The sequence below is a fragment of the Xenopus tropicalis genome, chromosome 1, assembly GCF_000004195.4.
Source record: "Xenopus tropicalis strain Nigerian chromosome 1, UCB_Xtro_10.0, whole genome shotgun sequence".
NCBI classification, from domain to species: domain Eukaryota; kingdom Metazoa; phylum Chordata; class Amphibia; order Anura; family Pipidae; genus Xenopus; species Xenopus tropicalis.
In genome coordinates, this window is record NC_030677.2 from 25,585,512 (window position 1) to 25,609,847 (window position 24,336).

Below are 24,336 nucleotides of genomic sequence, written 5' to 3' on the forward strand. Positions count from 1 at the left end.
GGGTCCGACTGCTTCATGTTCAAAAAAAAAAAAAAAGTGACCAACAGGTGGTGCTGTTGTAACAAAATTCCATAATAGTAACAGTACTTTAACCCTTAATATATTGGAATGAAAAATAAATAATGAATGTAAATTGCAAAAGAGCTTAGAATAGCACTCTCATTCATTTTACGTTCACTTATTTTAAAGGTTTGCTTATCCTTTAATCATGAACAAGGCCTTTTTTCCACAACTGTCCTGTTCTTTTCAAGATAGTCAGTTAGTGGAGTAACTGAATTTGGGTAGGACTGGGCATGGCCTAAATATATATGAGGGCATGTGTTGTTGTGTCTTTTAGGCCTATGTCAGAAGCCAAAATACATTAAAGGGCACTTCAATGAACTTCTCTAAACCTAAAATGACTGATAACAGGGGCCAATAGCTTGTAGTGATGGTGATATCTTGGTTATGTACAAACATTAACTTGGTTCAAGATCTGGATGCTTTTAAATACAGAAAGTATTTTCAAATTGGTATTTTCAATTCAATGGCCCCTTAGAATTAGAATACCGTATATACTCGAGTATAAGCCGATCCGAATATAAGCCCAGGTACCTAATTTTACCTAAGAAAACTGGAAAAAACGTATTGACTCGAGTATAAGCCTAGGGTGGGAAATGCAGCAGCTACTGCTAAGTTTCAATAATCAAAATAAATGCCTCAATTAATGTAATTTTATTGGTATCAGTGGGGTATATGTTTTTAAATATTTATTTCAAAGAAAAACAGTAAACTAGCTCTGTAAGCGGAGAAGAGGGTCAACAAAAACAACAGGCACTGGAGGGTCTGGTTGCGGGGGGGCCTAACTTGCACACAAAGGACAGAGGGTGCTAGTCTAGAGGGACCCATGGCACCTGACTCGAGTATAAGCCGAGGGTGACTTTTTCAGCACATTTTGGGTGCTGAAAAACTAGGCTTATACTCGAGTATATATGATATCCAATGTCCCGATATACCTTTGTTTGCGAAAGATCTCAAATCGATCAATTAGAATGGAACATAAGGTTGTCCAGACTCATCCTGTTAGTAGCTGATTAGACCAAAACCGCTGCCAGGGGAGTAAAGGATGCATGTGGAAAGCATGTCTATTACGATTGTTAAGAAAAGCCAAATATTCACTATGTTTGCATTTGCTAAAGCATAATTAAACGAAAATGAATACTAAAATCTAAGTTGCTTTTCTATGATAAACTATGAGGTAATGTTGAAGTTACTATATAAATGTGATTTAAAAAAACCTGCTAAGAGTCCGTACCAGAAGTAAAAGTGACACAGCTGCTCTCTCTTCATAAATGGTGTGTGGAGTATGGTCTGTTTAAAAATAAATCTATAAGCTTTCTGATTTCTGTTCTTGCCTGAAACAATGTGTAATATTGGGTAGATTAGAATGATAAAACAAAAGATTTACTTCATTTTTACTACAAAAGTCAGTAATACCACCCACTCCCGTGGCTTTGTCTGCCTTACAACCTGCTAAGCCTTCTGTCATGTAGAACTATATCAACAGTTTTAGCAAAACCTGTCCCATTAAATGGGTTGTTCACCATTCTGAGGCAATATCCAGTTAATCTTTATTTTTTTTTATTCACTTTTTGTTCAGCAACCCTCCAGTTTGGAATTTCAGAAGTTCTGTTGTTATGGTCCAAATTACCTTAGCAACCAGGGTGTCGTTTGAATGAGAGGATATGAACAGGAGAGGGTCTGAACTGAAAGATAAGCACTAATAAGTAACAAAATTGTAGCCTCACAGAGCAATAGTTTTTAGGCTGCCGGGGTCAGTGATCCCCATTTGAAAGCTGGAAAGAGTCAGAAGAGGAAGGCAAATCATTCAAAAAGTATAAAAAATAAACAATGAAGACCAATTAAATATTGCTTACAATTGGCCATTCTATAACATACTTAAAGTTAACTTAAAGATAATATAATTATTAATCATAGGTCCATAAGCAATGGAAATGATTATCTAGAATTTCATCCCCTTAGCACTTGCAATGGATTCCATTAGGATCATCTGCTTTAGCACTCATATTTAGACACTTCGCTGTTCTTATCCTGATAATTTTCAAACTTTTCTGAGTATCTCATTTTCTCTCCAGCAATGTCACTGTCTCTGCCTTATTCAACCTAAATTTTTTTATAATAAACTTAATACCTTCCTATTAAGTCACAGTATCATCTTGTTACTAAAAATACTATATATATATGTAACATTATATGGGGGACAAAGCAAAATTATCTAAAAATTGCTAATGTTTCTGTTTATACCCTTTTCCTCTATGTAAGTGATACTTTGGGATTGGAACATTGCCCATTGCGTTGCCCATTGCCTTCTACCATTTACCATAAACTTTAATAGTTAATGATTAGTAGAACTAGTACAGGACAGGTATGGGATCTGTTATCTGGAATGCTCGGGACCTGAGGTTTTACGAATAAGGGGTCTTTCAATAATGTGGATCTTAAGTCTACTAAAAACATTATGTAAATATGATATTATAGAATTGTTTTGCCACATGTATGTATTTATGCAGCTTGGTAACAGTCAAGTACAAGGTACTGTTTCATTATTACAATAAAAAGGAAATCATTTTTCAATATGTGAATTATTGGCTTAAAATGGAGTCTGTGGGAAATGGCTTTCTGGATAACGGATCCTATACCTGTACAGGTGTATTTTGCCATTTGTAGCTTGAAAATGGTCTAGTGTGCGTTTTCAGGATACAGTCATCTGCCAAGCAGCAGTGTTAGTGCTTTCAGTTATTTCCTATTGAATACTATGGGAGGGGAGTGTAAAGGGATGGCTATGGGTGCTTTGGCAATGGTGGGAAAACAACTGAAAGCCATCACAAGGGGCATAGACCACAGGCTGTTAAACCTGATTGCTGTTCTAATTACATACCAGTATTAGATCTGTCTTAAATTCTAATGTGTTATGCTTTTTTGCATATCATACCTTTATTTGAAAAACAAAAACAAAGTAATAACTGTTTAACTGTATGTTGAAGCCACTTTTTATGTACAGATGCGGGTTATTTACGATCCTACTATATCCCTGTGTTTCTGTATAAGAGCACTTGGTTCCATTATTGCAGATTCCTATTATTCAGAAGGAACATTCTGTGACCACACAGTACACAATGGTCTCATAATGTCTTTTTAAAATTTACATTTTTTTAATAAAAAGGTCAATTTTAAACCATTGAATTGAAAGAGTATGTACAGTGTTGTGTCCTGTATATCACAAGATCACAGCTGGCTTTCATTCCAAGTTGCTTGAGAACTAAAGGTAATTGTCTTTATACTACATATAATGGTACGAGCAATCTTAAATGCCTGTTATCTAGCTATTCCCATTACTAGTAGTCAGCACTAAAGTACTAGCTGATTTTACTAGCCCCCTATCCCATTCATTCAGCGCCACCAACAAGGTACCAAATGTCCTATGAACTAGGAGCAGTAATTGCTTATGGTACAGAGGCTGCTCATTAGAGAGAGTGTGGGTAAAGCCAGAACAACAACTGGTAAATAAGAATATTCTTTTCGCAACCCTCTCAGGGTGTTGTTGAATGGAAATGTTCAGGATCTGCAGCATAGAGGTTGGGTACCTATGAACTCATCATTACATTGTTTGCTTATTTCAGGTGCTAACCTATTTTGATGCGACTGCTCCTTTTTTCCGCTCATCACTAGTTATGTCCCATATGCCTCCCCCCCCTCAAGTCACTGATTGGTTACTGACTGCTAAGAGCTTTAGAGAGCTATAAAAAAGGAAGTAGTGTTCTGGCTATTATGTTAGACATCTACCCACTCCAGCCTTTATAGATTACATTTTTGCTTAACTGTATTGAAATCATTTTTATTTTGTGCAGTTTCATTTTTTACCCTGAACTGTTCCTTTTAAGTCTTGTCGACTGACTACTGTTATATTGATAACATTCTTGGTCACCACACCAACTCAAAGTGTCCTGTCTATTCTACTCATGTTGGAGTCTTACAAACTGACTGAAGTGTGAGGTCTATAGGCCAAAATACAAACCCAGGTTATTATTAATACAAATAGACATTTCCCATGTACCCACTAATGAAAGATGCAGAAAATTTGCATTGCATTGTTTACTATACTGTCCAACTTTAGCTATGTAGTGTGCTGATTATCCAATATATCGTATATTCATATGGAAGATGATTTTATACAAAGAAATGTACAGACTGCTAGCAGGCTAGAGGCCTGTAAAGCTCTAGGTGGTCCTCTGACCTTCAGGTTGGACAGCTGAACTTAGTGACTGCTAACATCTTTATTTGTTGCACGTACATTGTCCAGTATCAGGGAATATTTGTATAAAGGATATCTGTTGAATTCTCCATTCATATAGACCAATGTCCTGCAGTTTAGTGACTGGCAACTGGTAGAAACCAGATTTTGGTGGGAGGCTGGTAGGTGTAGCATTGCTGGAGAGTGGCTAGTTGCCCATATTGGCTCCAGCCTGCCAACAGTATAATGTTTTTTGGTCTATAATGAACTGCACTGCAAACAGGGGTTTTGTGCCTTGTGATGTAACAGTTTGTGCACCTATTTTGTTATGCTTATAATTAACCATGTAACATCTTTTTCTTTTGCAAATTCCCTACATGTTTTGCACTTCCTTTCCTTTATGTGTCCAGTCATTTACATATTTTATCCAATGTCTTTGTGTTTTCCACCAAATGTTTCCTACTTTTCTAGTCATTTTTTTTAGTCTTGGTAGAATTTCTTTTATTGCACAACAGGATCCAACGGTATGAAGATGTTGATTTTTCTGTACAGAAGGTGTGACATAAATAACAATAAAGTGGTTCTGAAATAGATAAGAGTCTTCCCCGCTATTACATTATCACAGGGATGGCAAACCCTTTGGATGGTTAAACTGCTACTTGTATTTGTACTATTTGTACTCCAGCGACAGCCTCAGAGCTGTAGGTTTTACCATCCGGCAAGATAATGTTCTATATAGTACAAGCCTGGGGAAACCTGTGCTAATATCTGTGTGTGCACGATCCAAGGTTTTCTCACAGGAAACAAAAATTGTAAAAATAACACATTTTTCCTCAGGAGAGAGAACGAAGGTCTCCAGCTTTTAACCTCCATATAGCCAACTTCCCAGAAAACAATGGAAGTGCTCTGCAGCTCTTCTGTCAGCAGGAAGGAATTAAGGTAGATGCAGCTTCACTTACCTAGTGGCCTACTTGTGTTTCATTGCCATTAACCCTTTGGGAATCCGCCTTCATTAAGGAAATGGGAATTGGCTTCCTGCTCCATACTCTTGTGCATGTTTGACTTCATGTCTAAGGTGTCAAGATTTACGATTTACTGGGGGGGTCTAATTTAGTGTTTTCCAGTATATTCTTTTAAATGGACATCAAAAGGGGGTTTCTGGGACTAAAAGTTTTTAAAATTATTTTTTAACAATGCTCTAAAGGTTTGTTGGTGGCGCTTTTCTACTGTGAAGACACATTCCTAGCATTCTATGTCAATAATGGACCCATATTAGAGAGAGACACTCTCAGACCTGATCGTTCAGATGGTCTGGGGACCTCTATCTTGACTGTATGCTCTTGATTTTGCTTTTATGAGTAACTGTTTTTGCATAGCACAAGATAGATGGTCAGCATTTTGTAGATTATTACATGAAATATAGAACAAATGTGCTGTGTTGGCTTCAAAGGAACTAAAGTCCATTATTTTTAATAGCATTTAAGCTTCCTTTATAAAGATTAGTGCGGTTAGAAATGGATGTATAGAGGTATAGTCAGCAGATTTATCTTGTTCCAGTTGCTGTGGGGAACACAACCAAGATGCCCAACAGCTGACAGCAACTTTCCGCTGTACCTTGCCAATTTCCAGAAAGACACAAATACCTAAATATGTTTTATTTGAAGAAGGGTTAAAAGAAATGTGAACACTCAAAACAAATTACTATTACAAAAAGCTAATATCTTGAAAACTGGAAACAAATAATGCAATTTGCCAACAGAGTGCTCCAAGCAATTTTTACGTTTTTTGAGGGTTTTCTATTTTCTTTAAACATGTTGATTGCTTCTCAAAGTCAAAAGATCTAGTATCACATTGGTTGACTGGAGTTATTGGTGTTATACTGGCCCATAACTGGCCATTTTTGGGCCAATAATTTTATAGGGAATAGTGCAAAAAAAATCTAAATAAGCAGGAAGTGGCAGCTCTTTCCCCCAAGAACCCAACAAGACAACTTCTTCTCCTTCTTCTACTGTGGTTGGGACTCTTTCCATGTACCTTTTACATAGTCATGTGTACTGTTATATTTACAACCCTCATAGTCAGCCATAATGACCATTACTGGGACTGCAAATAGATATGTGCACAGTCCAACTCCCCCAACAAGATTTAAAGAATGGAGTAGGAAAATAAAATCTCAGGAGACCTCTTTCATTTTAGTTTATAAACCCAGTAAATTACACAACACTACATTGGCGCTCCTATTGATGTAATATGGGGTGTCATTCCAAGCCTTCACCTGTCCAGTTACTGCTCTTTAACGCCCAAGCATTCTTTTAAATCTGGGAATGTAGGCAGCTGGAAGACTGTAAATTAAACAAAACACCTTTAATAAATTAGGGGATTGCAGTTAAATATCTCCATGGACAATACTCATGCAAATAAAAGGGAATCTGCCAAGCTGTAGTGTGTGTTTAAGATCTGTTCCCAATAGCCAGAAAGTTGACAGGCAGTATGATATCAGAGAAATCAGGGACTCACTAGTGTTACCATGGCCTTTCTATTCCCCCAGAATAACCTTAAGTTATTCTGTTTCAGGGACTAGATTTGAGTTATTTAATTGACCTTAAAAATCTATTTCTGCTACATCCCTCCTTGTCAGTACACATGGGCAGAATTGCCCCTCCCAGACAGGAGGTAGGATCTATACCATAGCTAATTAAATTTAACCCTTCCCTATAAGACCTCCTCACCACTGTTATTTTTTGTTCTATTGGGTAACTGTCTTTTGCTGTGACCCTTGGCGCGTGTGGATGCTGGCCTTTGCCTTGGTGATGACCTTGTGTTATCTTTTGGGAGGCGAGGCTGTTGATCATTGCTATGGCCATTGGCAAGAATGGTGGTCTGCTTTGGGGCAGTTCTTGGAAAGGCTACTGTCATTGCCTAACTGGGCTTTTTGGCTCTGACTTCAGTGCTTGCTTGCAGGGTTGCTGGCTTGCACCAAAAGTTGTCATGCTTGAGGTGAACCAGCATAGGTTAACATGCCAGTGAGTTGTGTAGATAGTATCTAGTTTCTATGCATTTGGCAATGGTTGCTTGATTTGGTGCTATGGCTTGTGTGCTTGCTATCTTTCTCTCTGGTGGTTTTGCATGCTCTGCAGCTGGCTCAGTGATTTTGCTCATGTGGTTGTCGAGTTGGTGCACCAGTGACTTCCATTCAGGTTGGCTAGCTAGCTTGTGCAACATATGTTTCTTGTGCATTGCCTGGCTTGTGTGCCAGTGGCTACAAGCTTTATTATGATTTGCAGATTGGTTAGCTGATTTAAGGGCAGAAGCTGCCTGCACAATAATTGAACTTGGCGCCAGTGCTTGCTGGTTCGGTAGTTTGTGTGTGGTAGCAGGTTAGGTGCCAGCTTGGCATGGGCATTAGCAAGCTTGGTTCTCCAATATGGTTTTGCTTAGTGGGCTTTGAATGCTGCAGTGTCTTTGCACTGTAGGACGTCTTCACTTGCGTGTTGCATCAGCTAGGTGTTTGGGTGATCTTCTGGTGGGTAAGGGGTGACAGTTATCTACACTGCAGTGAACTGCTACCAGCTGTGGGGTAGATGCTTGCAAGTGCTAAGCATTATTTTCTAGGCCACAGGCTGGTGCTTAGAGTTAGGAACTTAGCTCCGACACTAGTGGGTTGCCAGATTCTGGTGTGGATAATCTGGCCTTCTGGCTGTTGATAGGGTGGTTATACTAGTGAGCTGGATTATGCCAGGGTTATGGTTATGGCTGCTAGTGAGCATCTGTGTCTTGTGGAAGGCCCTCTAGTCTGTGAGGGAATGGATGTTTTTTTTGCTCTGTGATGCTTGTTTCTTATATTATGTCATATGTTTGGACGTTGGAGCTTTTGTCAGTCACTTACCATGCCCTGGGGCATTGCGGTTCTTATGGTTTGTTCAGCATTTTCATCTTTCATTTTCAGGGGTTATGAGTTATATCAGCTTCCCTGTTTCATCTATGAGGTGCTTGCCTTGTTTGGCCATTCTAGCTTCTGTTGGTGTTATTGTTTATTTTATTTCCCCATCCCTTACTGTTTTTGGGGCAAGCTTGGTATATCCCATGTGTTCTGACATGGAGGGACGCAGATGAAAGAGAATTTCAATTAGCCTCTTGCCGTAAATTCCATTTCTTCTAGTCCCAACATGTCAGTACAGGGTTTCCCAACCCAATTTTTGCTTCCTGCGCTGCTTTGGCAAATGCATAACAGTGGTGAGGAGGAAGTCAGGTGATCTTATAGGGTAGGATTCATTTTAATTGGCTTTGGTATAGGTTCTAACTCCTGTCTGGGAGGGGAAATGCTGCCCATGTGTACTGGCATGCCGGGACTAGAAGGAATGGAATTTACGACAAGAAGGTAAGTGAAATTCTCTTTTTATTATTAATTTGGAACAGAAATGTGGAGACAGTTATCAGTGGATTGGCACCTAGCATTTAGTAATGAATTCATTCGTGCGATGGTATTTATTTCTTTAGCTTTAGCTATTCTTTACTATACTAATGAATCCTGTGACTGTTTTTATCTTTTACTTCTACTAATACCTTAATGTTTCATATATTTAATATACCAGGGTACCTAGAGTTGGTTTCTCATTACAAATAGAGCATACTACATATGTGCATTTGGTAGGCATAAAGTACATGGCACGCCTGCCATTTCAGAGAGAAAAAAAGGGATGTGACTGTGTGTGCCAGATGCGTCGGTAAAGGCTGCTCCATCTATATCTAAGACCATAATCTAGATCCATGGCTCAGTAGGTACCTTGGCCAACAAACCGTTATTGGTACCCATAGTAACCTTCCCATATGTAGCACACCATGTTCAATCTCAGCATTGTGTTACATTCATGTCAAATTCACACTATCATTCATATCCCTATTCTGTGTGTGACACTAAGTTGTTCATTGTCTGTCTTCTCTTTTCCAGGACGTGGATATCTCCGAACTTATGAAGAAGCTTGATATCCTTGGAGATAATGGGGTAAATATATTATATTTAATATTCCCCTATATCACTTAGATTCATTTTGGACCCCTGAGTGCTCTAACACTTGCACCTTGGGGTCATGATAATATCTCAAGTCTTCACTAAACTGCAAGAGAATATGCTGCGTATATAATACTCTTATAGGAAATGGATAATGTAATAAAAGTTGCAAGGTTGGCAGCACTTCTAGTAATCTATACCAACCAATTTAGGGGTAGTATTAACTGGTCATCTGTTTGGCAGTAAACATTTGATTGACTGTTATGGGATACTAGACCTTATACAACTTGTGTTTTTTTAATAACATTACCCAGCACATCAGGTCCATCCTGGACTACCCAAATATACTTGCCAGCTGCAGGCAGATTATTCTGTGGGCCCAGAGAAAATGTTCTTTCTGCTCTACCCTTATAACTGCCCTGAATTTGAGAGTATCATGTTTGTCACAATTGACCTTTTATTTTCAGAACCTGAGGAATGAAGAACAGGTTGCGGTCATACAAGCAGGGACAGTGCTGTCTCTCTGTGAGAAGGTACATACATGTTACTGTGTGTTGCATATTGCTTGTATCACCTGGCTGCTGTCAAAATGCCCATTGTGACATCTCTCCTTTGTATAATATTATGAGTGAATACATTGAAATCTGCACCATTGGTGCTTTCACTACATGATGATTTATCCTGCTAACGGCCTTAAACAATTATTAGATAAACAGAAGACAGTCCTTCTATTGTGAATAACTGTACTTGAATCCTGATACTATTCAGGGTATGGCAGTGAAATCAGCACTCCTTTGTGCCCCTGGCCTGTGGTAAGGTACCCCCTGTCACTACCCGGGGATTATGTCAAAGAGCAATGAAACCCATTGAGCCAGAAAGGCTGCTGTTTATTTACTTAGAGCTCTGTTCACTAATGCCCTGTGAGAGGACTAAAGGAATGATCATCAGGGATTAAGTGAGGAAATGCTAGAATATCCGTGATCAGTAAGTGATTGCCCAGAGAGAATTCCCAGGATCTGAGGTATTGACTTGTAAAGTTGCATTTGCTGAAGAGAAATTAGATTTTTACTCTTTTATTCAAAAATAATGTATGAAAAATTTAATTGACCTTTAAAACCTATACTGTCAGACATTAGGGCCCTTCTTTTTGTGATAAAGTTTGGTCTGGACTCTAACCTTATAGCAATGTTTCAGATATTGGAACAAATTGTCAGTCACCCTACTATACCTCCAGGAATATCTAGAAAATATATGTTCACCCAGAATCTCTTAAACTGGCCTTTAAACTGGGCTTCCAGGAATATTCAGGAGCCAAATGAGCACTAAGAGGCACGCTCTTCTACTTGCACCCCAGGGCTTTAAAAATGAGCCCTCTAATTTGGATTTTGTATTGCTCTCCCCCATGCTATATAATGCAGGGGCTAAACTTGGATATGGATATTTATTAAATGTTTTCTGCTCAGTATCAGGTTTTTATCTCATCTTAAAGTCTTATATTAGTTTACTCTCCGCCATCAATATATCATGTATCCAATTAATAGTTTTATATGTGATTCTTTGTGTCTGTTCTAAAGGGCATTGTTAATGCTATTGTCAATGTCCATTGGAAAACGGAAGGTATATTTTTGTTGCTCAGCTTTTGCTGCTGTTATTATATAATGGTACTCCCTTATTTGTGATTTAGGAGCTGATTAGGGATTAGTATTGAGAGAGGGAGATTTGGTCTGATTTTATCTGCACATGAATCTCCTTCGGGGCAAATGGTGCTGTCGTCTTGTTGCTTAGCTGCCTTCATTCAGCCACTTTTCTGCTGAAGGGAAAGCTAGGCACTCTAATTGGACTAACTGAATTCTCCCAGGGCTTCTTGTTTCCTCTTGCTAATGGCTGGGGAAGGGAATAGAAGGGGAATGGGGGAGGCTGATTTTACAAGTACTTGAAAGAGGCTTGTAAAAAGGTGCATTTTCAGTTTTTTATGGTATCTCTTTTTTTGTTTTAACACATGAAGGATAGTAATGTAATTTAATGTAAGTATTTATAAAGCACCAACATATTCTGCAGCGTTGCAATAAGAGGGTTTATACATACAGAATTACAACTAAATTAAAATACAAAGCAACCAATAACCGATACAAGAGGTGAAGAGGGCCCTGTCCAAAAGAGCTTACAATCTACAAGGAGAAGGGGTTCAGACACAATGTGTGGGAATGGGCAAGATTAGAAATAAATAAGGTGAGAGATGTGATGTCAGCTGCTATGTGCATGTATTTAGTCATGGCATACATATATCATAATATATTATATATACCAAATAACTTCATTCTCTCCCTAAACCAATTAGCAGGTTGTTTTCAAGGATTGCAGTGACTTCCAATCCCTAGTTAAATATGCCCAAGACGGGTCCAAAGATTTTTAAAACTCTTTATGGAGCAATCCCTTTGTGAGAAGTGAGGAGAACACATTTGTTAAGGTTATAATGTCAGATGAGATACATTTGGAGATTTGGTATTAAAGTATGTGCAGTTATTGTTGAAGATGTGGTACAAATGTACTAAATACAGATAAGAAGGACTTTAACTCAATCTTTACCAGACACAAATGAAGATTTTGTATCTTTAGACTAATGCTTGTCAACCTTTTTCAATTCAAGCCCCACTTGAAGGTCCAACTTTTGGCCAGGGCCCCCTTAAAGGTCCAAGTTTTGGTTAGGCCATACCGTAGCTCATAAAATGAGCCTCTATGCACACTATCAGCTTACAGGGGCTTTATTTGGTAGAAAATCTTGTTTTTATTCAACCAAAACTTGCCCCCAAGTCAGGAATTCAAATATAACTACCTGGTTTGGGGGCACTGAGAGCAGTTGGATTTATTCCTATAAATTTCAATTAAATTTCGAACCAAGTAATGAAGGAAGCGCCACCGTATAGAAAAAGGCAGAATAACACAGGGTATCCTGTCAAGCTGTAGCAATACCAGGAGGGCTCACAAGGTTGATACCCAGGTGTCCTTGCTGCTATATGGTAAGATCTAGATATGCACTGAATCTCCTTGGTCTTTGTTCACCTTTTTACCAGTGCTTTTTGTTAACTATTTCCCTTTGTTGATTCTAGTCTTCCATTATCATTTTCTATTGTTCTCCTAACTTTGTCTGTGTCAGCTTGTCTATCAACTGCTCATATATATAACCCACATTGAACTGCACTGCTCATATATAGCTAACTACACTGTAGGGATCCCCAACCTTTCTTACTTGTGAACCACAGTCAAATGTAAAAAGACTTGGAAAGCAACACAAGCACCATAAAAGTTCATGGAGGAGCCAAATAAGGGCTGTGATTGGCTATTAGGCAGCCTCTATGCACACTATCATCTTACAGGGGTCTTTATTTGGTAGGAAATCTTGTTTTTATTCAAAACTCGCCCCCAAGTCAGGAATTCAACTACCTGGTTTGGGGGCACTGAGAGCAACATCCAAATGGTTGGGGAGCAACATGTTGCCCTGAGCCACTGGTTGGGGATCACTGCTCTAGCGTGTCCTGTGGACCCTTCATCTGTTCCAGAGGGGTCTCATAGTAAAATCTGTGTGAGGTGGGGCTTTAATGGCCATATGGTCTTTAAATCTACTTAGTACTTTGAGGGTTAAAGCCAACAAATCTAAGAAGTGTGTTGGACATGGCCAGCCTTACACTTTAGTGTATGCGCCATTTGCTGTCAGTGTCCAGACTGATTTATATGACATAATTTTATGTAATTTCTGAGAGGGTTGAATGGGAATCTTTGATCTTTCTTTTCATTCTTCATACAATCTCTTAAATGTGATGCAAAAAAAGTTTGGCGACATTAGGGTATCACACATTGGGTAGAGTGATCTTGATTCACTTCTTCTGAAACTCCTAATTGACCATTTTCATACATTTTCATTCTTTGTTTGGCCTGCCTGTACCAGTGGCTTTCTCATTGGAATGCTGGGTGCTTTTGGCTTTGGTTTTAGCTGACCAATCATGTTTACTTTATGCAGTAAAACCCTGATTCACTTCTTTGTCCCATTTTCACCAGTTAACCTGTCAGGACAGCCTTTATATTTCTGGACATTGCTATTCTTAAAGTCACTTATTGCAATTATAAATTCTAATTTTAAAAACTTACTAAAATCCCATCAAGGCAAAAAGAGACATCCTATCCATTATGCATTTCTTGTTTCCGTACTTGCTCTGTTTGTAGTGGCTAAAGCAGATTGAAGTCACAGAAGCCGCCCTCACGCAGAAAATGATTGACCTGGAGAATGAGAAGGTAAGAATAGCAGTAAATGGCCTTGTGATCCTTTAGTCCTCTGTAATGTGTTCAGCAATGTTGCAGGAAAGAACCCACGTGCCGCCCAGGCCTCATAAGAAACCTATCCCCAGTGCATGGTACACTAGGGTGACAGACACAGCTGTAGTAAAGTGGGGACAAGATCCTGTGATTTATTGCCCAGTGACAAACACACAGCATTTCTGGGGGTGCCCCTTCATTAGGTGTCTGGCAGTCTCCTTTGAGTTGCAGTTTCATTGTAACTGGTGAAATACAGCCTTTTATCCTGTACTAAAGCCCTCGCTGGTTTATAAGCCATCATTTGTTCTAGCATGTGCTGTTTACCCTGTTTATTCTTTCCCTGGTTTAAGGAATGTAAGATATTACTCCAGAAGACAGCAGAGAGACATAAACTCAAAGAGGAACCAAAATTTGTTAAAGAGCCCCACACAACACAGAAACCCCTAATATACCTATCACTGCAATCTGTTCCTTCAAACAGTATGAATAAATACCATTTTATATTCTGAAATGCTGCTGTAAAACAGTTCTCTTTCTGCATCATTTGAAATCCTGGCAGGGGAGAAGGGACTAAAACATTGATGTTACAAATTGTAACAACTTCTCCACAGCTTACAGACAGCATGCAGGAACTACATAACCCACAATGCATTGCACTGTGATGTTCCTTTCCTTATTTACATCACATGTGCAGGGAATTGTGGGATTGGGAGGATGCAGGCTGAAGGCAGGTTGAGGACAGGCGACTACTGTTACATTTTATTTGAGTCTCAGAGTAGTCAGCCATTGCCCTTAGCACTTCTCCCTAAGCAAATGATTCATTAAACTTACCTCCGAGCTTTTTCTTTTCCACCCAGGAACTGTTCAGCAAACAGAAAGGCTATTTGGAAGAAGAACTGGACTACCGGAAGCAGGCACTTGATCAGGCACATATGGTAGGCCTTTTTTAACTGTTTCACACCCAGAGGTCTCCCATAATCTCTGCTGGAAGCTGGGCAATGCACATTTATGATGTGATGGTTTTATTTATGGGAATATACCTGATGCAGAGTGTGAATAGGAGCCAACATTCTAATAGATGTCTGCCTAGGTCTGGTAACCCACAGCAACCCATAAGATGTTGCAGATGATCAGTAATTGCTACCTGATTTGTTGCTATAGGAGACTAGACCTGTAACAGACTTTGCCCCTCTTATTTCCTTTTATTTAATCAACCTTCTGGTGAACCACTGCCATGTTTTTCACTTGTTCTTGGCATCACTAGAAGAGTTTATTTTATAGTTATTATTGAATTCCATTTTCTTAATAAAATCCAGGAAGTGAAAGCCTTGGAAGAAATTCATGTGAAACTGGATTCATGTTAAACTGCATGGAGTGCTCTTCTGGGGACTTTTGCAAATGACATTATTTTTTTTCTAGTGTTTGAGGTATTAGCACTTTTTTATACTAATATGATGAGTTGAAACAACAGTGTAACATGCTGCTTAGTTTGGCTGATGTCTAAAATAACTTGTTAAAGTTAATGGAGTTACTGTGATTGAATATCTGCTTTGTGCTGAATGCTTGGCTACAGAATAGAGAGATTCCTATTTTCTAATTTGTCCTTACGTTTTCTTTTTTTCTCCCCAAAATGCACAATCGCTTTTGGATGGTGTGACTTGTGCTAGAAAATCCAGGAATTAGAAGCCACTTTATATAACGCTTTGCAGCAGGAGCCAGGGCGGAGAGTCAGCGAATGCCTAAATGAGAACCAGAGGGAAGACTTGCGGGCGGCGGTGGAGAAGCTGCGACGGCAGATCCTGAGACAAAGCCGGGAGTTTGACAGCCAGATCCTACATGAGCGTATGGAGCTTTTACAGCAGGCGCAACAGGTGCACTTTATGTCTTTGCCGCACTTTTCTTGCCAAAAACCCCTTAATTGGCTGCCTTCAATGATGCTGGGACCCTGGTCAATATAGTGTCTTTGTAGGATAAACAAATAAAGTATAGAATGGTAAAATATAACAGTAATCTAAGAGGTTAATTCCAAACCTTATTACTATAAGACCTAGGAATTATGTTTTAAACATTAGACCAATGAACTGAGCTTAAAAAGACATATCCTTCCTTTCTCCTGAAATGGCAACTTAGCACTATCCTTTCATCAAAATCACTGTGGGCTGATTTAATAACAAAGATGTTATATTGTTCAAGTGCAGTTGCCAGTGGCAACCAGTAAGCCATTAACGTTGATCACGCTACTACAAACTACTCTGGTTGATATATAAAATGCACTGTTGCAGTTTAGCACCTTTGTTATGCACCTTAAAGGACAAGTCAACCCAGAATATAATTTTTTGCCTAATAAAATGAAACACAATTGAAACTTTGCAATATGCATTTATTACAAATTTGTGATTTGTAATGACATGGTTCAAGGGGGCTAAGTATTTCTTTAAAACGGTTTTCCCATTTTAAGAAGTGTTGAGCTAATTTGCTTTGAGATTGGTTGATAGAAAAGCCACTCTGTTTAACTCTATGTTTCCTGTTTACACAGAGAATCCGGGAACTTGAAGACAAAATAGACTTTCAAAAAAGGCAACTTAAAGAGCTAGAAGAAAAGGTAAATGATCCCTATTAATTGCTGTTGAATATGGGAAGTCACACAGGGTAGTTATGTATGTCGGTAAATTGCTGTGTCGTACAGCGAGTAATGAAGGGAAGTGGCACATCAGCATGCAGTGCACTAACTGTGCAAATAAACACTGCACTGGGTCAGAGGAAGATGAGAATCCCTTTATCAGGTTATAGAAATCAATCACGTCAGGCGTTGTGCCATGCAGTACAGCAGTGCAACCTATGGCTCCATTCATTCAATTAGGCTCCCAAACCCTCTCTCCATTGCACATAAAAAATACTCGTTCAATTACAGATTCTTTGCTGATTTTAATTATCTTGAAGTAATGTGCATACAGGGGATTATACTGATTAAATAATATTTGAGTACAATAAGCAATGTAATATGGCTTTCGATATACTAATATGTGAGGTGCTGCTTGCAATTTGTCAAACAGCTTTTCTCATAATTTAGATGACATTTAATTGACGTGTATCATTTGTATAAGAGGAACGGGCAGATGTCACCGCTGATGCCCTTTAATCTGGGGATCATTTTGATTGGCTGCTTGACCCCTTACATAGTCTAGTCTGGAAATCTGTAAGGATATCCTTTGCCCACAGTATTGTTTGTTTTTTTTAGTTTTTCTTTGGGAAATCCTACCACATTTTAGTTAAATGTGTCTTTTGTATTTAATTATATGGATGGCCTCATTAAATATTAGTGACATTGCGCTGGGCTACTGCCCCCTGTTGTTTACCACAATAAGAAAATCGGCTACATGAACCTGGTTTTGCAAGTAATGTGCAGAACCTTCAGTCTGTTCCCAGTATGCAGTCAGATTGCTAATAAAGTGTCGGCCCATACTCTTACATAGCAGTGGGGTCCTCAGTCAACCTGTGCTCCATTTTGGTTTTTACGATTAACTGTTGAGTGATCCCACCACCCAAACTTCTAATTAGTGGGAACACCCTCAGATAGATGATTATACAGCCGATAAGATGTACAATTACACTACAAGAGATTGGTAGAAAGATTTATTCTTTATTTAAAATGATAAAAATCTACAAATGCCATTGGTGACAAGACCTGAAGCAAATGTTGCAACTTTATAATGTTAGTCATGTCATTTATGTGTAGTTTTATGTACTGTGAATGAGAGCTATTTCACGAAAAATAATTCAAGTTGGGTTGTTTTTGAATCTGCAAAAGAAAGTGGGTACATTTCCGGTTGGTGTGCAATAATGGGTATTGAGAATGTGTTGTTGTGGAAAATGGAAAGGGGGCAGAAGAGGAAGGAAGGGAGTGGTGATGGGGCAGGAAGAAGAGGTTAGAGAATGGAATGGTGTAGCCCAGGGATCCCCAACCAGTGGCTCGCAAGCAACATGTTACTCACAAATGCCTTTGATCTTGCTCCCAGTGGCATCAAAGTAGGTGCCTATTTGCCTCATTTCTGGCTTGGGGGGAAGACTAGAGGTATAACGACCATGTGTAATACCAAACAGAGCTTTCTGCAGGCTGCTAGTGCACATGGGGCTACCAAATTACCAATTACAGCCCTTATTGGGCACCCCAAGGAACTTTCATGCTTGTGTTGCTCCCCAACTTTTTTTATATTTAAATGTGGCTCATTGATAAAAAATGTTGGGGACCCCTGGGGTAGCACATAAAATGGCATACAGTGAGCTGTACACACAATGAAAAGAATAAAGAATATAAAGGGTAAATAGTAAGGCGGAATGGTGTAGAAGGGCATATTAGGGTACTGTACAGGTAATGCAAGGGTTGATAGGGAAAGTAAAGGCTAGCAGAGTATGGAAAGGTATGATATAGTAGGGAGAGAAAACATTTACATTGCTATTAGTTTTTTTACCCTCTTTTATTTCTAAGAAAGGTATAAAAACAATGGTTTGGGAAGGGTGAGGATTAATGAGTATTGAGACTAGAAAAGTATGGTAGAAAATCTAAGTATAAGAGAGTGTACCAAAAAGTGTAAAATTGAACATAGTAGAGAATGGATGAACCTAGCGAATCGAATGGAGTAGAGAATGTAATGTAATAGAAAATGAAAGAGTACCGACTGGATGTATTTGGAAAATGAAAGGGAGTAGAGAATGAAAGAAGTGAGTGGATGGAGGTGTGTAGAGAATGTAGTTATAGAAAATGAGAGGGAATAGAAAATGGAAGAGATGAGAGAATGGAAGGAAGGAGAGAATGAAATGCAACAGAGAATGGAAGAGGTGAAGAAATGGAAGGAGTAGGACATGCCAGGGCAGCAGAGAATGGAAGGGACTAGGGCAGGGATCCTCAAACTACGGCCCGCGGGCCGCATCCGGCCCCCCAAGGTAATTTACCCGGCCCCCACTGCGTCCTCACCCCTGGATACTACCTGCGCGTAGTTTGAGGACTACAGTCCGGCCCCCAACAGTCTGAGGGTACATGAACTGGCCCCATGTTTAAAAAGTTTGAGGACCCCTGGACTAGGTTGTTAATAAGATGTCCATGAGATTTTCAGCATTGTGTGCAGGTTACTGATTGTCTGCAAGTGGATTCCCAAGGTTAGAGGTGCTATTGGTTAGAGTGAATCTTAGAGTTGCAGAAGGGGTGAGATTCTTTGTACAACAAAAGGCTTTTATGTGAAAACCCTAGCCGTACAATAAGCAGACCTGCTGTCCAGTAGAACATACGCTAGGGCACTGTTGTTTGGTTCTATGCAAGTCTGCCATTCTTCTGTGTACAAATCTTATACAAAGTAATGCAAAATCATTTTACACCGCTCACAGCATTTCTTTTTTTCTTCTTTCTGTTTTGTTTTGTATCTTATTTTATAGTTTTTGTTCCTTTTTTTGTTTTTCTCACTAGCATTCATTCTGTGGCCTTGACGATCAATTCCAGCAGAGATACATGGTTTGTATCTGCTATTATTCTGCGTGCATTTTGTATAAATTGCTATCAGTTATTTCACTGAATTCATAATATTGCACCCTCCAGCTACTGCTGAACTACAGAACCACCCCCCCCCCCACATCCTCCATGAGCTTATGGGTGTCACTCAGCCATGCCTATACAGCAACAAAGGGTGGCAGAGAGTGGTGGGATTCTGGGAGTTGTAGTTTAACACCAGCTGGACACCATTTTGACATCAATGACTGTGAAGTGTATATACTAAAATATCTAACTTTCCATGTAAATGACATTTCCCAGTCTTGGGCCTGCTTCCAAAGCCTGTACTGTACCCAAATGTTTTATAGGCAATGAGGCTCTTGTTGTTTCCCAACACCCTTATATAGGGTTCCAGGCCTGGGACCTCCTCAGTCTAGAATCTTCCTAGACAAATTTCCTTCAGGCAGGGCCAATCTTAAGGATCCTACCACCGGCTGGAAGAAACTAAGCATATATTTAACTATTTACATTACAATACAGTAGAATTTACCTCCTTACAACTAATCATAAAAGATCAATGTTACAGTACTTGGTCATAATTGGTACTAGATAATGCAGATTGACAGTTAGAGTGTGTCAAAGTGGCACTTAACCTGATTCAGCCACCAATATGGTGATATGAATCCAGGTGATGTGAATGCCATTGGCTGCAGACCACATACAGGGACCTATATGAATTTTCTGCTCAGCCAACTTGTGCAAAGTCTGAATGAACCCAAATAACATTAAATGAGGGAGCTGATAATTGTAATGGGAGAAAACAAATAGCAAAAAAACCTTTGGAGGGGTCCAGTGCGCACATCCACCCCTACCTGGCCCCGCCTGCTGGGGAGGGTGATTTCTATAGAGGAAGCAGACCCCATGAACTGGGCCCCTCCGCAGGGTCTGCCTGTGATATAGAAGACTGTAAATAAGCAGCCAACCTCAATTTTCACTTTAGCTGGTGCCAAATGGGAAGGCTTCCCAGTTATTTGGGGAATCGTGCTTAGCTGAAACCAGTGCAGTTACCCATAGCAACCAATCATATCCTCCATTTTAATTTTCTAATTATTAGCAGACTGATGGAAGTAAAGTGGGCAACTGCATTGGAGCAAATTGACACCTACATAAAGTCAGTTGTAAGTTAAGGTGGCCATACACTATAAGATCTGGTCATTTGGTGAGGTCACCTAATGAGCGGATCTTTCCACTGATAGACCCCTATAAAGTGCGTGTTTTTGGTGTTATCTGATCATTTTGGCCCTAGGATCCGTTGGATCGAGGACTGCATCAATGAGCCAATGTGGTCCCTTATTCGACTAAAAAATCAAACCCCCCAATTGGCCAGATATTGGTCGGTAGGATCAGTAGGGGTCCCCATACACAGGTAGATAAGCTGCGGAATTGGTCTGAAGGACCTGAGTTGGCAGATGAAATCTGCCCATATACTGTAGTTATAGTCAATGGAAAGTGGGCTGGAGGTATAGATAAAGGAGTATCCCCATCACTGTTTCCATGACTAGTTTTTTACAAATAAAATAATTAATTATACAAAGATAAATGTATAGTATAATTGTGCAGCTCTGGGACACTTCTATTAAATATTCTTTTTACTTTTTAGGGTTTGAAAAGAGCACACGGGATGCACACCTGACCCTTCTGCAACTGCCAAAATGGGACACACCATTTATTTTTAATTACAGGACTGGTCCAAAGCGCCAGAGGATTTAATATTATGAGTTTTGTAACGATTTTGCTTTTCAATGGACACTTGTTGTACAGAAACAATCCTGCTATGAGAGACTTGAATATATCTATGAAAATATAAAAAAAAATAAAAAAAATCATAGGTTTAAGTACTGTGAGGTTTTTTGTGTGTGTGCAATGCAGTGCAACTGAGGGAAAAGTGCAAACTGCTGATTGTGACGTCACTTGTATAAAAATGACACAGATTCCAGTTTGAAAATAAATATGGACATGAAGAATGTTCTCACACTGATTGGATAAAGGCAATGCACATTCTGTTTATTAATATGATATATATTGCTGTACGGGTTTGTTTCACGGGGGTGTCTGGAGCCCACAGGGGCTGTCACCTCAGGGAACCCCCCATTGCGGAACTTCCCCCTGCCTATGTGTGACCCTCACCCCTCTGCACGCCTTGTTGCTCCTGTGGCCGGGATGGGGGAGGAGGCCCTGGGGCAGAGCTAGCGGGTTGGCACATATCATATATACGGCAGGACTTTTATCTAAAGGTTTTAAGGAAGAGAAATTGTTTAATGATAAAAGGATTTAGTCTGTGTTTAGTCGGCTGGTATTCACCCAGTTGGAATTACAAAATTTACCATTAATACCCTACTACTCCTTCCCAGACTGTCTATACTCACATACTCTGCCCATTTTCCCACCCACTCTGTCCATTTCTCTGTCCATTCCTCCCATTACCCCGCCCCATGTAATGCCCCTGCCACCCCAACCCTATGGCTGGTATAAATGGAAAAAAGGTGACAACCCTAGTGATTTACTGCCCCCTTTCGTTTGGAGGCAATATTGCTCTTTGCAAATTTGAAATTTTGCATCCCACTTATAAAGAGAGGTTGGGATCCTGGGATAAACACCACCGCCATGGCTGCCCATGTAACTTAGTACAAATTTTCTTTATGAATATAATGGCGTGATCCAGACTGCCAGGTCCAGATTCTAGACAGGGAGAGCAACTGACCAACCCAAACTAATAATAATAACAAAACCCGTAAAGTTATAACAGTATCCGTACAAATAAAAAGTGAAATCAAAATAACATTAAGCTCCAGTTAGTGAAAAAACGGCTCATACCGATTAAAACAGTTGAGGTCCGGGTGTAAAAACCCCGGACCTTTCGCCAGTGCTACAAAGGAACACAGAGATCAAACTAAATCAGCTTAAGTCAAAAATAGCTCATCGGAATCCCAGGGTGGTCCGGGTGCTCGGGGCCCCAAACCCGTAGCTGAGGGGAAATCCAAATTAAACACGAAGAACACCAAGCACTCCGGACTCTGGGGTCTAGCTTTAAAAGTTAATCTTTATTGGTTCATTAAAAGAATATCCGCCCCGGGGGGGGGTGCAACATCTATTGTCTGCCACGTACAATGCTGTTTTGGCACCCCGCTCTGGAAGGTTTAATAAAGCTCCAATCATGCTTACACAATCAACACCTCACCTTCATAAGATCCCTGATCCCCTGCTGGTAATGATAAACAGATGATGCTGATTGGAGCAACGTTCCAGGGTATTTATTCCAGGAAGATCTTTGTACAAGTCATTCTGAATTGAGAAAGCCAGTTGGATGACTGGGGAAACGCCTTCAAGAAAAACACAGCAAGTCAGTTGATTTGACTTATTACTACAGATACACCATGATCTGGATCAATGAGAATCTTCACAAACATATTCAAAGGTCATTCTCTACCCTGAACACTTCTGCGATTTTTTTATTTTTTTTTTAAACAACAGTGCCACCTGCTGCTCATTTTGGCAAACTTGACACACTTGGCAGAAATTTAAAGGGGTGGTTCACCTTTAAGTTAACAGTTAGCAACTTTTCAATAGGTCATTATTTTTTTTCTAGTTTTTGAATTATTTGCCTTCTTCAAGCTTTCAAATGGGGGGCACTGACCCCAGTGTCTAAACAACAAAGGCACTGTAAGGCTACAATTTTATTGTTACTGCTACTTTTTATTACTCATGATTATATTAAGACACTCTCCTATTCATATTCCAGTCTGTCATTCAAATCAATGCCTGGTTGCTAGGGTAATTTGGACCCTAGCAACCAGATAGCTGCTGGAAATTTGAACTGGAGAACTGATGAATAAAAAGCTAAGTAACTTAAAACCCCCAAATATTAAAAAATGAAAAACAATTGTAAATTGTCTCAGAATATCACTCTCTACATCAGGGGTCCCCAACCTTTCTTACTCGTGAGCCACAGTCAAATGTAAAAAGACTTGGAGAGCAACACAAGCACCATAAAAGTTCATGGAGGAGCCAAATAAGGGCTAAGGTACATTGAGTTTGTTAAGGAACTATACACTAAAAATGAATATGGCCAGAAATGCCATGTTCTATATACTAAACGTATTGCACCAGCCTAAAGGTTCAGTATCTCTATAACAGTAATGATCCAGGCCTTCAAAGTTGTCACCGGGGGTCACAATACTGGATTCTGTTAGAAGTGTCAGTGGCACTGCACATGCTCAGTGGGCTCTGGGCAGCTGTTGAGAAGCTGAGCTTAGGGGTCTTCTCAAATTATCAGGCAGAAAATAAGGTTTGTCTGTTACAGAAGCTGATGCTACAAAGCTGGTTATTATATTCTAATGATAATTACACTGGTTTCTGAGCTTCCATGTAATCATAATCTTTAGATAGTTACTAATCAGCCTTATATAGTGGTAATTATATTCTATATATACAGTAAATTGTGCATCAGTCCCTAAGCTCAGGTAAGTGCCAGCAGCACAGAGTAGGGGCAGGGAATCAGCAGAAAAGAAGATGGGGGGCTACTGGGGCATCTTTGGGGGCACAGATCTTCCCTGCTAAAGGGCTGGGGTGCCTTGGGCTGGTACAGAAGCACAAAACATCATGTACAACATTTCTAGCCTACTTCTATTGTCAGGATTTAGTTCTACTTTAAAGTTATTTGTAAATGTAATTGTTATGGGAAGCAGCATCTGTCCCTTGCTAATCTCTGCACTTGTGGTTCTGACTTTTAAAACAAAGTAGCCGAAATCTTGACTGAAGGAGAGCTGCTCCATGGTTTCAGAACAGAACCAGCAGTGCGGAAACAGGCAGACAGATACTTCTTTCCATAACAATTACATTTACAAATAAAACCACTGAACATGTTCATCGAATGTATAATGGAAAGTTGCATTTTCTTTATGATGAAAGAACAAGAGGGAACATTCTGTATCTTCAGTGCAACTACATTATATGGAAGTGAGGAGTGACACCTAGTGGTTGAAGTAAGGAGGGACACCTAGTGGTTGAAGTGAGGAGTGACACCTAGTGGTTGAAGTAAGGAGGGACACCTAGTGGTTGAAGTGAGGAGTGACACCTAGTGGTTGAAGTAAGGAGGGACACCTAGTGGTTGAAGTGAGGAGTGACACCTAGTGGTTGAAGTAAGGAGGGACACCTAGTGGTTGAAGTAAGGAGGGACACCTAGTGGTTGAA

General features: G+C 39.7%; 1 protein-coding gene across 7 annotated transcripts in view; it reads left to right on the plus strand.

Annotated features, from left to right (window-relative positions):
* The window catches only part of jakmip1 (janus kinase and microtubule interacting protein 1), an 89,161-nt gene extending 68,180 nt beyond the window's left edge, over positions 1 to 20,981 (plus strand). For 5 of the 7 annotated variants that reach the window (XM_012955890.2, XM_018090813.2, XM_018090821.2 and 2 more), the window contains exons 14-22: positions 5,129 to 5,230; positions 9,240 to 9,293; positions 9,767 to 9,832; positions 13,518 to 13,586; positions 14,465 to 14,542; positions 15,275 to 15,478; positions 16,144 to 16,209; positions 19,066 to 19,110; positions 20,747 to 20,981. In XM_012955890.2, the coding sequence (XP_012811344.1) occupies positions 5,129 to 5,230; positions 9,240 to 9,293; positions 9,767 to 9,832; positions 13,518 to 13,586; positions 14,465 to 14,542; positions 15,275 to 15,478; positions 16,144 to 16,209; positions 19,066 to 19,110; positions 20,747 to 20,779 (717 nt within the window). In that variant the 3' untranslated portion in view covers positions 20,780 to 20,981. Of the gene's footprint in view, positions 1 to 5,128; positions 5,231 to 9,239; positions 9,294 to 9,766; positions 9,833 to 13,517; positions 13,587 to 14,464; positions 14,543 to 15,274; positions 15,479 to 16,143; positions 16,210 to 19,034; positions 19,111 to 20,746 lie in introns of all 7 variants that reach the window. The other 2 variants (XM_031895258.1, XM_018090828.2) reach the window with 2 other exon arrangements.
* The last annotated feature ends 3,355 nt before the right edge of the window (positions 20,982 to 24,336 follow it).